The 13785-nt window shown below is 37.3% G+C and overlaps 2 protein-coding genes and 1 long non-coding RNA gene across 4 annotated transcripts; 2 read left to right on the forward strand and 1 right to left on the reverse strand.

Annotated features, from left to right (window-relative positions):
- The first annotated feature begins 2295 nt into the window (after positions 1-2295).
- On the forward strand, positions 2296-7677 carry LOC119997590 (small RNA degrading nuclease 1). The gene is made up of 12 exons (XM_038844717.1): positions 2296-2434; positions 2786-2968; positions 3085-3174; positions 3510-3578; positions 4350-4490; positions 4734-4850; positions 4926-4995; positions 5108-5208; positions 5580-5711; positions 5798-5905; positions 6298-6402; positions 6653-7677. Exons 1-12 carry the CDS (start codon positions 2402-2404, stop codon positions 7127-7129), a joined length of 1626 nt encoding a protein of 541 aa, XP_038700645.1. The 5' UTR covers positions 2296-2401; the 3' UTR covers positions 7130-7677.
- Positions 7436-11175, reverse strand: LOC119997603. 2 transcript variants are annotated; one of them, XR_005468048.1, is made up of 3 exons: positions 11025-11175; positions 9651-9723; positions 7436-9074 (listed from the first exon to the last, which is right to left on the reverse strand). It is a non-coding gene; the product is annotated as an uncharacterized LOC119997603 (long non-coding RNA). The 2 variants fall into 2 exon arrangements; XR_005468049.1 differs by having other exon boundaries at positions 9651-9781.
- A 215-nt stretch (positions 11176-11390) lies between these two features.
- LOC120001082 (protein RER1A-like) lies at positions 11391-13683 on the forward strand. The gene is made up of 4 exons (XM_038849324.1): positions 11391-11851; positions 12857-13037; positions 13163-13225; positions 13317-13683. Exons 1-3 carry the CDS (start codon positions 11481-11483, stop codon positions 13214-13216), a joined length of 606 nt encoding a protein of 201 aa, XP_038705252.1. The 5' UTR covers positions 11391-11480; the 3' UTR covers positions 13217-13225; positions 13317-13683.
- The last annotated feature ends 102 nt before the right edge of the window (positions 13684-13785 follow it).

A 13785-nucleotide genomic window follows, 5' to 3' on the forward strand; every position in this document is an offset into this window, starting at 1 on the left:
AACTAACCTTTCTATTATCCTGATCATTGTCCTTTATTAAAAACATCATTTAGCATTATTATCAATGTTGAACAGTAGCATAATTATCAAGATATATCATAATCACACGTAAATCTTTATTATAATGATCTTTTAGCCTCTCGTACATTTTTCTTTTTTCTCGTTTTTAGTGATTGCACGATAAAGGGTCGTCTGAATTGGCAGAAACTGTGGAGACAATTCTTTTTGTGTATTTTTTTTTTCTTTCTAAAGATGGTAAAAGGGGGATTGATTGCTTGACAGCTTCAGACTTAAGAGTTTGAACTAGGAAGGCATTTTATGGCTCGAGCTGCGAGGTTGCAAAAGAGCACTAATCCAGCAAAACCCAACTTTCAATTTAAAAACCCAAAGAGATAGTTAGAGCATTTCCAACGGCAATTTTATTTAAGCACTCCAAAATACCTTATAATTTACGCACTATCAAATTATTAAGAGTTTCATCTACAATATGAAACACTTCAAACTCAAAATTTTCAATTACAATTTCCTTCCCTCTTTTCTATCCTACTCTCTCTCTTGGCTAAACTTACAAGTGTCAAGTGTTGATTGGTTGTGTAATTTTAAAAAGACTCTCAAATCACTCTTGATGTATCAAGAGTTCCTAATATTTGAAGTGTGTTTCAAGCGTTTTTTTTCTTTCATTGTAGCCATGTAGTACTTGAATTTGATGTTTTGTATACTTGAAAAATGGGTTTCAAGTCTCCCATTGGAGATGCTCTTACTGTGTAGTCTTTACATGATGAGAGTGCTATTGTGTTGGGATTTGGTATTTCGCAATTTTTTAGAGTGTACAATTCATATTTAACGGTAGAGGAAAAATCATACAAATTTTAAAAATGGAAAAACAAAAAAATAAAATGTGACACATTTCTCAAATCATTGTATTCAAATTATAGACTTTGCGATTTTAAATGAATTGCAGAGTGTCCATATCCAATGTTTTGTGCATTCCTTCTCCTTTTTCATTAGAGAAGAGAATTATCATGCATGCACATGCCTGTTTCTTTTTGCTTTCGAGTATTAAATTCCTTAACAACTAATGGCACCAACAGCTGTTACATCAATTTTAGGTTAAAAGGCAATTAAGTTGATTTATCTTTGTTTATAATTTAAAGAAATTGAGAAGGACAGGACGAAAGAAGTGAGAAAATAGTAAAAATTATGTGATGGAGATTTTGACCCAATCTATTGATGTATTTTCCACGCTCTAGGTCTTAGAGTTTTGCGTATATTTCAAAAGACACTTGATGTCGAACTCACACCTATAAATTACGTTAATTAATTATTGATTTACACCTAACGATCTAAGACTTTTATAGACTTTCTTCTTCTTTTTTTCCAAATCTTGTCGGTAGCATGATTAAGTCGTAAGTCGTCATAATAAATTCTTATTCAAGACAAAAGATCCTGAGTTTTACTCGGATCTTGTAGTTTGCTTAAAAAACAAATACCGAAAGAACGCACTTGTTGCTCTTGGTCATTATATATATCGTTATTCCTAGAACTCAGATTCAAAGCGACGGCATTAATCATGAACAGACGCAAATAGTAGTCATCATCTTCTCTTCAATGCCACGTTGAACTATTAATGGAGTTGAAGGGTCGGAAGTCAATGCCCACGATCAAACGATAAGCGAAAATGATATCATGAGAAGCATAAATCAATCATGACACACATGGCGTTGAGTCTTTGACCAAGATTATCAAGAAAGAGACAATACCCCCCCTCCCCAAAAAGCCTCATGGTCTCTACTGTCACTCACTCAAGATTGCATGCTTCAACTTACCTTTTCAACCATGTAATTATTTATATGCTTAAGTTTAAATTCCCTGACCATACAGGTTCCAACTTCCAAACACATTGGAGTATAATATTATCCGTTATGAGTCACGAATCTACACAGATTTGTTCTTCATAAACTGTCATTAATGGTTCTTAAACTCATAAAAGTGCAATTACAATGTGAAAAACTTGACTTTTTATTTATAAACTATTCGATTGGGTTATGTACATTGGAGTGGGATTTTTCGATCCAAAACAGGTCGAGTAATGTTTGGGTTAATTTTCTCAATGGGCTTTGCAACTCAGAGGCCCAAACAATACGACCCGATCCTATTCGGCTATTCCTAACAAAACCAAAACAAGACTAGAATTTTGGGCTTCTGATGCTAGGGCCCTTACCTAGCGGGCTGCTCCAAGAGAAGCCAGGAAATTAAAATGTGGGACCACGGCCCGACCCAGCTAGGCTCATGGCCCGGACCTCAGCAACGATAGCATGACAAAATAAGTTAGAAACCCTAGATTTCATAAACCCTTCACACGTTCAGGTTCAAAACGCTGTTTGCTCTCTTCAGGTAATCGATGGAGGATAAACTGGCCACGGCGGAGAAGAAGGTAGGCAAACTTTTCCTCGAATCCGTGAACGTCAAGATTAGTATGTTCAATTTGGCTTTGCAGAATCTCCTTTGACCTTTTTACGACTAACGCAAATGATTTGTGTCTCTGATGCTTTGTTTTCAAGGATCTGTTTGGTTTAGGCACTAGTATGAATGTCGCACAACTGTTTACTTTCTCAGTCGTTGTTTAGTATATTCTGTAAAGTGATAAATAATTGCTCGGAAACTCTTATGTTTTTTCAATCTGTTGATAGTTATTCGCTAATTTTTGCTGCCGATTTTTTCTTGCACTCGACAGACCTATTTTTGGTGGATATGGCAATGTAACTTCTAAATTCTGTGCGAATAGGTACTTGTTGAACTCGTAAAACATGCTCAGAAACGAGGAATGCAGGGTTCTCAAGGAGGTTGGAAGGACTTCTTAAAGATTTATGATAAAAAGCTAGGTTCCAGCGTAAGTGATCCCGCTAGGAAGTCTAATGATGCATTACTTTCTTTTCTCAAGACATTCACAGAAGAGAATGATCAGCAGGTAATGATTCATGTTGTTGAGAGACCTTTGTACTGGCTTATGTTTGTTCCTTTTTTTTTTTTCCCCTTCCTGTCCTTTGTGTTAATTTCTATTAATTGTGTTCTTATCATGATTAGTTTTTTGCTAAAGTACTACAATGGCATCTAAATCGTGATGTGTTGGTGCAATTCAGAAAAGAATCTCCGGAAAATGAAACTCCTGAGCAGGTATGGTTCTGTAACTATTATTCATGTATGCATTGGGTCTGTAGTTGCAGTGAAGTGCTGTGCTATTGTGTATGTAGCTTTTCTTACTGAAATAATTGTCTGTGGTCTGACAAAAACCAAACCATTCCTCTTTTTTCCTGTACTTGTATTTGTTTCTTTCCAAGTTACCTACCTTGCTCAGTAAGTTTTAATACCATTTTAGTTTTTTACGTAGATCTTTTGTTTCATTCTTATAATTTTGATTGGGACAATTTCAACAGCTATTTAAATATTCCAATTCGATTATTTGAAAATTGCTACATTGTAATCCTTATAATCTTATTGTGGCAGTGCAGAGGCTGGTCCGTATAACTCTTGAGCACGTACAGTACCCATTTGATTACATGTTCCCATCACATGAAGCGGTTTGTCATCACTCTGTCACCTTTCCTTTTCATCACATTTTTTTCAGCAAAAGCTTTATGCATTCTTTTCGCACTATTTAATTTCTCAGGGATGGGTGGTGAATAGGCGTGTATTTGATTGCTTGATGTAGATGATCCTGCATGTTGTTTTTATACCTTTTTGGTTCCTGCTAGAGTCAAAAAGCCATATCTTTCTGTAGATTCAATACGTGGGCTGTAGCTCATGGTTTTCATGGTGCTGTAAATGAAAGAGCCACTTCTTTGCATCATTTTGTCTTACAAATTAGTTTACCAAAACACTTTGGTTGTTGTCACCCTCTTGCTGCTGTTTGTTCCTTTGTCTTTTTTATCTCGTCATTCCCCTTATTCCTTTTCTGAGTACCTTTCCTTTGGACTTAATGTTGTAATTTACTTGCCCCATTCTGATTCAAGATCTATGTGCACATTCAGTGTGTAATTTGCAAATATAGATGATAACATTGGTGCTCTTTCCTGGATATGATTGAGTAGTGCTGCGATGGAGTAATAGTTCTTCTCAATTATAAAGGCTTATATAGTTGTGGAGTAATGATTGTTCTGTCATAAATATATCGGCATGTGCTTCCAATGTTATCTTTTGTTGCCCCTTTCTTTTATTTAATGTTTTTGTAAAGTTGTCAATGTTCTGATTACTAGCTAACGTCAAGGTACTTGTTACATCTTATGAAAATGTTGCTATGGTAACTTGCATGTGAATCTGGCTTTCTTCCTGTTAACTTTGGTAATGATCAGGAGTGGGTGGTGACAAAGCTTGGCAAAAAATCTAAGGTAATGAGATCAAGTCTAATGCTTGCTCTTGATTGCGAGATGGTTCTTTGTGAAGATGGAACTGAAGCTGTGGTCAAGGTGTGTGTTGTGGATCGTTATCAACAGGTATTAGTTTTCAGCCTCCAACTTACTTCCCATATGCTTTAAACCTGTCACCAAAGGTTAACTATTTGGTTCTTGCTACTTCTGCATATTTTGGGCTCTTTAGAGTTCCTTTTGGACATCCTTTAGTTTACAGAGGGCTTGATGTTTATTACTTTTTGCCTTAGTTGAAATATATAGGGATTGGGGACCTTTGACCCTGTGAAAAACAATTAATTTGTTTTTTTTTTATTTTTATTTTTTCAGGAGAAACTTAATAAACTTGTAAACCCTAACAAAGCAGTTGCAGATTATAGAACAGAGATTACTGGAATTACCGCTGAAGATTTGGATGGAGTGTCTTGTTCATTAGCAGATATACAGGTATTGCACGACTGATTTTAAGGTTTTTCAGGTTTTTCTTATGATTCTTTGTCTGAAGCTGTTTGGTGACTGTAGAAATCCTTAAAGAAGCTATTGTCACATGGAATTATCTTGGTGGGGCACAGTTTAAATAATGACCTGAAAGGTAATTTTTGAATTATTATGTGAGAATGAACCAACGATGGTGTTTCTTTTTGGTCATGTTGGTTTAACATTTTTCCATTTATGGCTTCAATTGTTTATCTTTTGGGTTACAGCTCTAAAGTTAGACCATGCAAGAGTGGTTGACACCTCCTACATCTTCAAATATTCGGATGGACCTATTTTCAAAAGACCTTCTTTGCATAATTTGTGCAAGGCAAGTCACAATACCTTTTTCTGCATGCTATTCATTTATTTTCTACCATTCAAGTCTTTTACATGCTTATCAGTTATCACCGTTAAAATCCAGTAAATTTTTGTTTTCATTTTTAGGATCAGGAGCTCACTGAATCCGATTGTTACCGTCAACTTTACACCTTTCAAATTAAGCCTTTATTCTTGACTGTTCTGGATGGTTTGCTTCCCGCAAACTGACAGTTGTGTATTTCTTGTTTGTTTAATTGGTCCTGTGCTCATCTTTGTTATATAGTTTTGAAACCATATTATGTACATCGCTGTGCAAGGTAAAATACACTCGATCCTTTTAGATGTGGAGAGTTGATATCTTTCAATGCATTGTTTTGACAGTCTGTGCTAGGGTATGAACTCAGGAAGGAAGGTGCGCCACACAATTGTTTAGATGATGCACGTGCAGCCATGAAACTCGCTCTTGCTAGGATAGAACATGGAGTTGATAATATATCCTTTGCAGAAGAGGATGTGAGTTAAGACCTATATTACTGACAGGTAGAATTTTTTAGGTGTCTCATGTTTAATTTCCAGTTCTTTCTTTGGTGAAACTATAGGTGATGGAAACTGAGATGGCAAAGCTACTTCTTCATAGAATACCAATCAATGTACCAACTGAAGAATTGAAAAAAGTCTTGCCTGGGGCCTTCACAGTTGAAGTCAAGGTTAAGTATTTTTATGAGAAAGCTTGTAATTTGTGAGAATATGATAAAAAACAGTATTTATCATTTAACCAGTGCTTTTCACTGCCCATGCTTCTGAAAAATGTGCCAAATGGAATGTATGGTTTGGCTGGTTAAAATGGCTTCTATCACTTCTAGTGCATGCACTTAATTCCTTGAAGTAATTCTAAATGTCTAACTGCCTCACTCAAGTCATGCCTCCATAATGGACCTAAAAAAGAATGGTGGGTTTCATTGGTGAAGATTGTATCTTCAATTGCCTGATATTGCCGATTCAATTTCTGCTTGCTGCTGTTTGATATTTGCATATTACTTTAAATTTCTAGCAGGCATCTTTTAATGAGTTTCTAATACTGTGAGCCATTTTCTAGCAGGCATCTAAGAAAGCTCAAGCAGAAAAATATTGTGCGTTTGCTATCTTCAAGAGTTCATTCGATGCACTTCAAGCATTTGAAAATGTCAAAGGCATTCAAAACACGGTATATGTTACTCAGTGCTAGTGTCCATATATCTAGTCCACACTTTTTGAGGGATTGTGTGTACTAATGAGAAATGATTTTATTTTTATAGTTACCCTATATATAGTCCTACACCAGTTAATAGTCTTGTGAATCAGGTCTCCATAAATGATAAAACACTGGCATGTTTATGGTAGACGTATCTCTGCAGGTGTGATACCAGTCAGATTTGGTGTTGTGGACTTAATTCACACTATTTTTCTTTTGCCAGGATTCTTATGGACGACCTCAGAAATTAATCACATTTCATCTCAAGACAGGACAGGGTGCCAGTTTGTATGTTCGCAAAATGGTGCCTGATGATTCCCTTGGTTCAGTATCTACAGGTAAGAGAGCTGTCCAAGGTGAGGATTTTAATGAATCCAAGAGGCTGAAAATCGATCAGAAACCTGAAGAGGATATTAGAGCGAACTCAAATCAGAGTGAGAAGTACCTGAAAGAGATTGAAATATTAAAGCAGGAACTGAGAGACAAGGAGTTAAATCAGTGTGTTGATCACTTGAAGGAGATTGAGATATTGAAGCAGCAATTGAGAGATAGGGAGCTAAATCAGTGTGATGATCACTTGAAAGAGATTGAACTGCGGAAGAAAGAATTGCGTGATAAGGAATTTCACATTGATATGCAGGATAAGATGATATTGAAACTGAAGAATGAACTGAAAGCAATGAAGGAGAGGAGAAAATGATCGGAGGCACTGAAAGTAGCATGCAATAACCCAGGAGGTGCAGGATACGCCCTTTATTATTAATTTACCGCCCATCACCTTGAAGGCAACTTTGGCGAAGACCAAGTGTGTCAAAGATGCGAGGTATGCTGTATTGCTGGTACTTATGTTACTGGCGTCTGGCTCTGTTTGTGGGAAGGACCTATTTGATCATTCTCAAGGATGCCTTTTGTTGCTCGTGCGGATTATGGTAGGATCGAGTGAGAATGAGGTGGATGCAGAGGTATTTATTTGAATTTCTGGCTTTTAGCTCTTTTTTTTTTTTTGGGGGTGTCTTAATATGTTGGCATGTAAACTAGTTTCCTGGCTCTAGTATTTTTGAGGCTGAATTCCCTTATTTTATAGGCAATCTATGTGGGAAAGGGGCTGTGAAACATGGGCTGATCGAAAGCCCAGCCCGCCCAGCAGGGTTATAGGAGGTTCAGGGAAAATTATTTTGACAATGGGCCGGCCTTGTTGAGAAATTAAATGTTTTAGGCTGAGCCTGATTTAACGGCCCTTACGGCAAAGCTTATTTTTCAAATATGTTTATAGGCTGGGCTTCAGGTATACGGTCCGGTACTTGAGCTGAAATCTAAACTATCTGGATCTTCTTTAAGCAAGCTATCTGGACCCAGTAGCGGCCAAAGTTCTTCTCTGGCTAGGTGAAAATATCTTTACAAGAATTGGGCCTGAAAATGTTAGGCCGTTATTAGGCCTGAAAATATCAGGCTGTTGTTGGGCCAGATTAATAAGGCCTACTTATAAGGGCCATTATTTAGACCATGGGCCGGGCTTGTTGAGAAATAAAATGTTTTGGGGTGAGCCTGATTTAAAGGCCCTTCCTGCGAGGCTTATTTTCAAGTATGTATATGGGCTGGGCTTCCGGCAAAGAGGTGTATGGCAGCCAGGCGAGGTACTTAAGCTGAAATCAGAAATCTAAACTATCTGGATCTTCTTTAAGCAAGCTAACTGGACCCAGCAGCGGTCAGAGTTCTTTTCGGGCTAGGGGAAATATCTTTACACGGATTGAGGCTGAAAATATTGGGCCAGATTAATAATGACTAGTACATGGGCAAGGTTTGAGTGAAAAATGGGCCCAAATATAAGGCCTAGTTAAAGGGGCCGGGTTCTAAAATCTAAACGTTTTTCCAAGCCCAGTTTGTTCCAATGATTGACCAGCCCAACTCGAGACCATTCCTTCAAGTTCAAGTTCGTGGGACGTGTCATCTCAACCAGTTCCGCAGTCATTCAGTTTAATTAATTGCCCCAACATTTTAATTCCAACCTTTTTGCATTGAATTCTCCATGATCCACTCTCTTATGAACATCGTCTCTAATCAGCCCCGGCTGCCTTGAATGTTTATCACAGATGCGTGTCATATTAACCCCGATTAAGAATGGTATAATAAGAGAGATCTCTCCTTCATGCTTAAATTCAGATCACCATACCGGAAGAGATGAGTTTTACCTTCCATGGAAAAGGTGGTGACAATGTTATATGGCAACAATGCAGCATTCATTTTCATAATCTTCTTCATCTCCAAAAGATAATAATGAAGCATCAGCAGCAATTGCCTTGATATCGCTGTACTCTGCAGAATCAGCTTTGGAAGTTGTTGGTCGAATACCATCATAATATATCATCAGTTCATCACAATTTCAACCTCGAATCCAGGAGAAGGCAAATTTCTCTCCAAAGCATGCTCAGCAAGCCCCAGGAGATTAAAACATTATAAGTTTAGATAATGGAAAGTCTAGAATATACCTACCACCTGGAGCATATCTAATTAGTGAAGGGTCTACTTCTATATCAGACAGCTAAATTGTAATTTACCTTTTCAAAGCCATCAAGATCAGAGCCATCTTCTATGTCATTGTTGTAAGGATCAAGCTTTCATTCTTGCTGCTGATATAGCACTCAACCCTAAACCCAGTATAATGTAAGCAACTCTTGACATAAAAACAACATTCTCAGCAGAAAGCAAATTCTAAAGCAGAATGTATACATTCCTGAGAGAATAGTCTCCATATACTATAAGTAATTCTTTCCAAAACAAATTCTAAGAAGATGAATTCTATAATGTTCTCTCTCCACATGCTATTCAAGAAAAAAAGTTCGTGAGAAACTAATCTGTACATGCAGGATGAAGCGGTTCTTGCAATAAACAAAATTTAGCATAAAATTGATAAGAAAAATGATTGTTTTATAAGTTCGTTCCTGATATAATTTCAAACACGAGCGATAAGCACCATTTACCAAAGGGATAATAACAATTGGTTAGTATGGGCGCATAATGTGAAGTCTCACCCAAGCAGTTGCATGGTTCCAGGCATCAGTACAAGAAGAGTTTGCTTTCTGAAATAATCTATTAATGCTTATTGAGGATGAAATGTACTAATTGATGCACATCAGTTGGTTCCACATTCTTCAAGACTTTATTCGCTTATAATAAAATAGTCACTTCACATCATCTATTTATGTTAGGCAATGCTCACTTACCAGTGGAAATCCCCCTGTTGGTCATGAAAATGAATTTTGAAGTCTCCAACCAAACCTGTCAAACCAGGCTCCCCTGGTATGGCAAAGAACATAATCCCTTTATTTGGTGCTCTAATCAGAAAATCTTCAGGCTAAGAATAGAAATTGTTAAGCTCAAATTACAAGATTCGTCAAATGCAAAAATCACACCAATAAGTTAAATAAACAAGCAACCAATTAAAAGGTGACCAAAGAAGTTAAAGAAATATCTACCACAAAATCATTAGTTTTTGGATGCTTTTTCACAGAGAACAGAAACCCTGTGGATGAAGACAAATATTTCTTTGATATTATCAGATAAGATATTGGTTTTTTTATTCAAAGATCAAAACCAAAGTCCATAATTGAACCTATAACCTCTAGTTTACAATTCTACCACTGAGCCACATGTTCGTTTTTGAATCCCACCAAATAGTAGTTCCCAATGGTATTACGCTTACGGGAGAGTGAATAACATATGATCAATAATAGCAAAACAAGCTAGGCCACCTGTTCCCAACAGCCAAACAAGAGTTCTTCATAAACTACCATACAACGAAGAAATAAGTGATTTATCATAGTCGTTTCATGAGAGGAAAAAATAATTGATTGAATCTATGCTTTACCCAGTACAAGACTACTAGAGCAAATGCAATGAACAGCCAGAGTAAAAATACTAAAGATTGAATAGGTTAGAACTTAAATAAGTATTCATACTTCAGCATTGATCATGCCAAACACAATTGATTATTATAGTAAAAATGAAGAATACACATCAAACTGCTTAGAAATGGAGTTGCTATGTCAAAATTTTGCCGCATAAGTATCGTTTTCCTTGTAATTCGTTTATTTTTTATATCCTATTTTGGTGAAGAAATTGAAATTGTACACACAAGTTATCTACAAATTCCAGAAAATACAACCGTCAGTAGCTATTTAGCAGCAATATCAACATCTAAGGTTAATTTATAGGAGAAACAAACATTAGTTCCCGAATCTTAAACCAGACCAGCAACAATCGCAATATTCTCTAGTGCTAGATTTAAAACATGGAATACAGAATCCATAAATATATGTAAAATCTGTTCGAAACTTGAATCTGAATACACCTAATTATGCACCTAACTGGCCATCACCATCCGCATCCACACTGTTTTCATGAATGACAAATCATTTCTATTCGAATATTATACACTTTCCGAGCAAATTCCTGTGTATTTGAATGAATAAAAATTAGTTGCAAGTACAGGTAATCCGAAACGGATTTTGAAAAATCGGAATTCTATACACGAATCACAAGCAAACAAACCAAAACAAAAACAAGAAATATGAATTTGTGCGATTAACAATGCTTACCTGAAATTTCTGTCACGCCCCAAGCTTCACAGACCCGGACGTGGCAGGCCGCGTCGGAGATTTGATAGATGAGAAAATTTGAGATCGTTTGAAGGATCATGGTGAAGAACCGAAGACGGACAGAAGCTCGCGTCGAAATTAAAACACCGGCTCTCGCCGGTCTCACAATGAGATTGGGAAATGGGCCCTAAATCCTACATTAGGTTTGGACCCAATAAAATGGGCTTTAACTTGGGCCCTAAAAACTAAACTAGGTTTGAACCTAATGAATGGGCTTTAACTTGGGCCCTTGTTATCATTCTATTCTATCTTAATACGGCGGAACATACATACACGACCCGTACACGGAGGTGTTCCGTATTATCTGCACATATAATACTGCAGAACAAATAAATAGGGAGAGAAGTGCACGCAGCACGGCGAGCGGACACGCATAATTGACAAGAGAAGGCCCCAATGGAAAACGGACTAGCCACTGGTGGCCTCCCGGCAGACGATCTTTCTTCATCATCGCCGGCTAGTATCGTATCACAATGGAGCTTCAATGTTTCACGGCGGTACCAACACCTCCTTGACAAATCGGTCCCCCACGTCCTTTATCGATGGATCGCGTGCCTGGCGGTGGCGCTCATCTATGCCGTACGCGTGTACATGGTGGAAGGTTTCTATATCATCACGTACGGGCTGGGCATATACATGCTCAGCCTCCTCATTGGGTTTCTCTCTCCGCAGATTGACCCCGAGATCCAGGAGGGCCCTACTCTCCCCACACGCGGATCCGACGAGTTCCGCCCCTTTGTTCGGCGCCTGCCTGAGTTTAAGTTCTGGTAGCCGCTATTTTCGCTTTCGTTTTGTTGAATTTGACAATTTCTAGGGTTTATTTGTTGTTTTCCGTTCGGAAATTTTATGCTTTCTATATAATTATAAATGTTGAACCGACTTGTTTGTCGATCCTGTGCTTGATTGACAATATACCTGGCCTTTTGAGTTCTTGAGGTTGATTGGATATTTGCAATCAAAAAAAAAAAAAACTTGTTGTGATATTCAAATTTTATGACATGATAGGGTGAAATTTATCATTATCAGAATATTTCGGTTTGTAGAGATTGTAATATGAGTCTCTAATGGGATGATTGGCATTTTCCTTAAAATTTTCAAGTGAGCATAACACTGTGTGCGCCATATGCTCTAGACTTCTTGCTATGGTCAATTATAAACATGCATATCAGTATATTTACTTATTGGGATTCATTGGGTGTTGTATTTCATATTGTTATTTCCTGTCCCTGAAATATGCTCATTTTGATTGTTTAGATATATGTGATATCATTCAGAACTTTTAAAACTATTGTGGGTGTGGGTTTTTCTAGAATTTCATGTAACAAGTGTACATAATATGATCCCTAAAAGATCTTGCATACTGGAAAACTGCAACTTGGGTCTAGGAATTTCAGGGGTGAACCACTGGCACCCAACCTTAGAGAGAGAGAGAGATCATTACCTAGCGTGAACCATGACTGATAGCTAGTGGCTGTGGATTCTGTGATAACTGATAAGATATCATCTGATGCAAAAATAGTGCATATGATTGCCTCTTTCCTCCCAATTGAGTACATGTGGAAAATTTAATGGTATACCTTTGAGTCAATTGCCTGAGAGCTTTCCTTGATGATGCTTCTTTCTAAGGACCATGCTATAGATAATTATTGAATTCTATAAACTTTCAGTCAGTATAGCATCTGTACACTACACGATAAATTTTTGAGACAATTATATGCAATTCCTTTGGCTGGGATATTTATTGAAGGTGCTCTGTTGTGTTTTCTTGGAAGGTACTCTATTACGAAGGCCTTCTGCATTGCTTTTGTTATGACATTCTTCAGCGTGTTTGATGTACCCGTCTTTTGGCCAATACTTCTTTTCTACTGGGTCTTACTATTCATACTCACTATGAGGAAACAGATGATGCACATGATCAAGTACAAATATGTTCCGTTCTCTTTTGGAAAACAGGTACTCTAAATTGAATCTTTTAGTATTGTGGCTTGCGTCTTTCTACAGTACTTTTACTTGATATAGCTCTTATCGCACTACAAATTGAGTGATGTTGATTCTATTCCCTTAATGCTTCATTATAGCAATATGGAAAGAGAGCCCCCTCAACTGACAGCCCAAGCCTTTCTAGGGATTGAATTCCTCAGGTAGTTTGAATTATAAGCGAACTGTTGTGCTTGTTTAAAATCACTTGTCCCTTGGGTGTCTAATCAGTTGCCTGCAATTTTCTGTTGACAGATGGGGATAGAGGGACATTAGCGGAAGTTGTCCTGAGGACTAATTTTGGCATCTCGAGCTATTATTTACCCCGTTCTTTACTAGCAACCCTTCAGACATACTGGTTGAAAACTTAGCTTTAGCTTGGGGAACTAAGGAGTTGAATTTTCCTTTACATAAGAACTTCCTTGTGTACAGAGAGGATATCCTACCCCTATATTTCCGAATGCTGAATATCTAATCTGGTGACTTGTGGTTTACTGAAGGGAATACTAGCCAGGCAGTGCAGTAGCTGTAGTTATAACTTGTACTTTTCACTTTCTCTGTTAAGGATACACTTATTCCTTTGGCATTATGAGAATAAATCAGAAATCTTATTGTTCTTCTGGATTGTGTCTTCCATACTCTGTTGTTTCTTTTTGAAACATTATAACAGGAGTGTCTGCCAGTGTAGAAGACCTCCATAAATTCTTTGGCCTTCAAATTATGA

Source organism: Tripterygium wilfordii, chromosome 1 (genome assembly GCF_013401445.1).
Source record: "Tripterygium wilfordii isolate XIE 37 chromosome 1, ASM1340144v1, whole genome shotgun sequence".
In the NCBI taxonomy this organism is placed as follows: domain Eukaryota; kingdom Viridiplantae; phylum Streptophyta; class Magnoliopsida; order Celastrales; family Celastraceae; genus Tripterygium; species Tripterygium wilfordii.

Bases quoted from the DNA above. Each gene is read 5' to 3' on its own strand.
- LOC120001082 (XM_038849324.1), top strand. From the start codon at position 11,481: ATGGAAAACGGACTAGCCACTGGTGGCCTCCCGGCAGACGATCTTTCT. The intron at 11,852-12,856 runs GTAGCCGCTATT...TTTTCTTGGAAG, and splicing joins CTGCCTGAGTTTAAGTTCTG to GTACTCTATTACGAAGGCCT. The intron at 13,038-13,162 runs GTACTCTAAATT...GCTTCATTATAG, and splicing joins CGTTCTCTTTTGGAAAACAG to CAATATGGAAAGAGAGCCCC.
- LOC119997590 (XM_038844717.1), top strand. From the start codon at position 2,402: ATGGAGGATAAACTGGCCACGGCGGAGAAGAAG. The intron at 5,209-5,579 runs GCAAGTCACAAT...TTGTTTTGACAG, and splicing joins CTTTGCATAATTTGTGCAAG to TCTGTGCTAGGGTATGAACT. The intron at 6,403-6,652 runs GTATATGTTACT...TTCTTTTGCCAG, and splicing joins TCAAAGGCATTCAAAACACG to GATTCTTATGGACGACCTCA.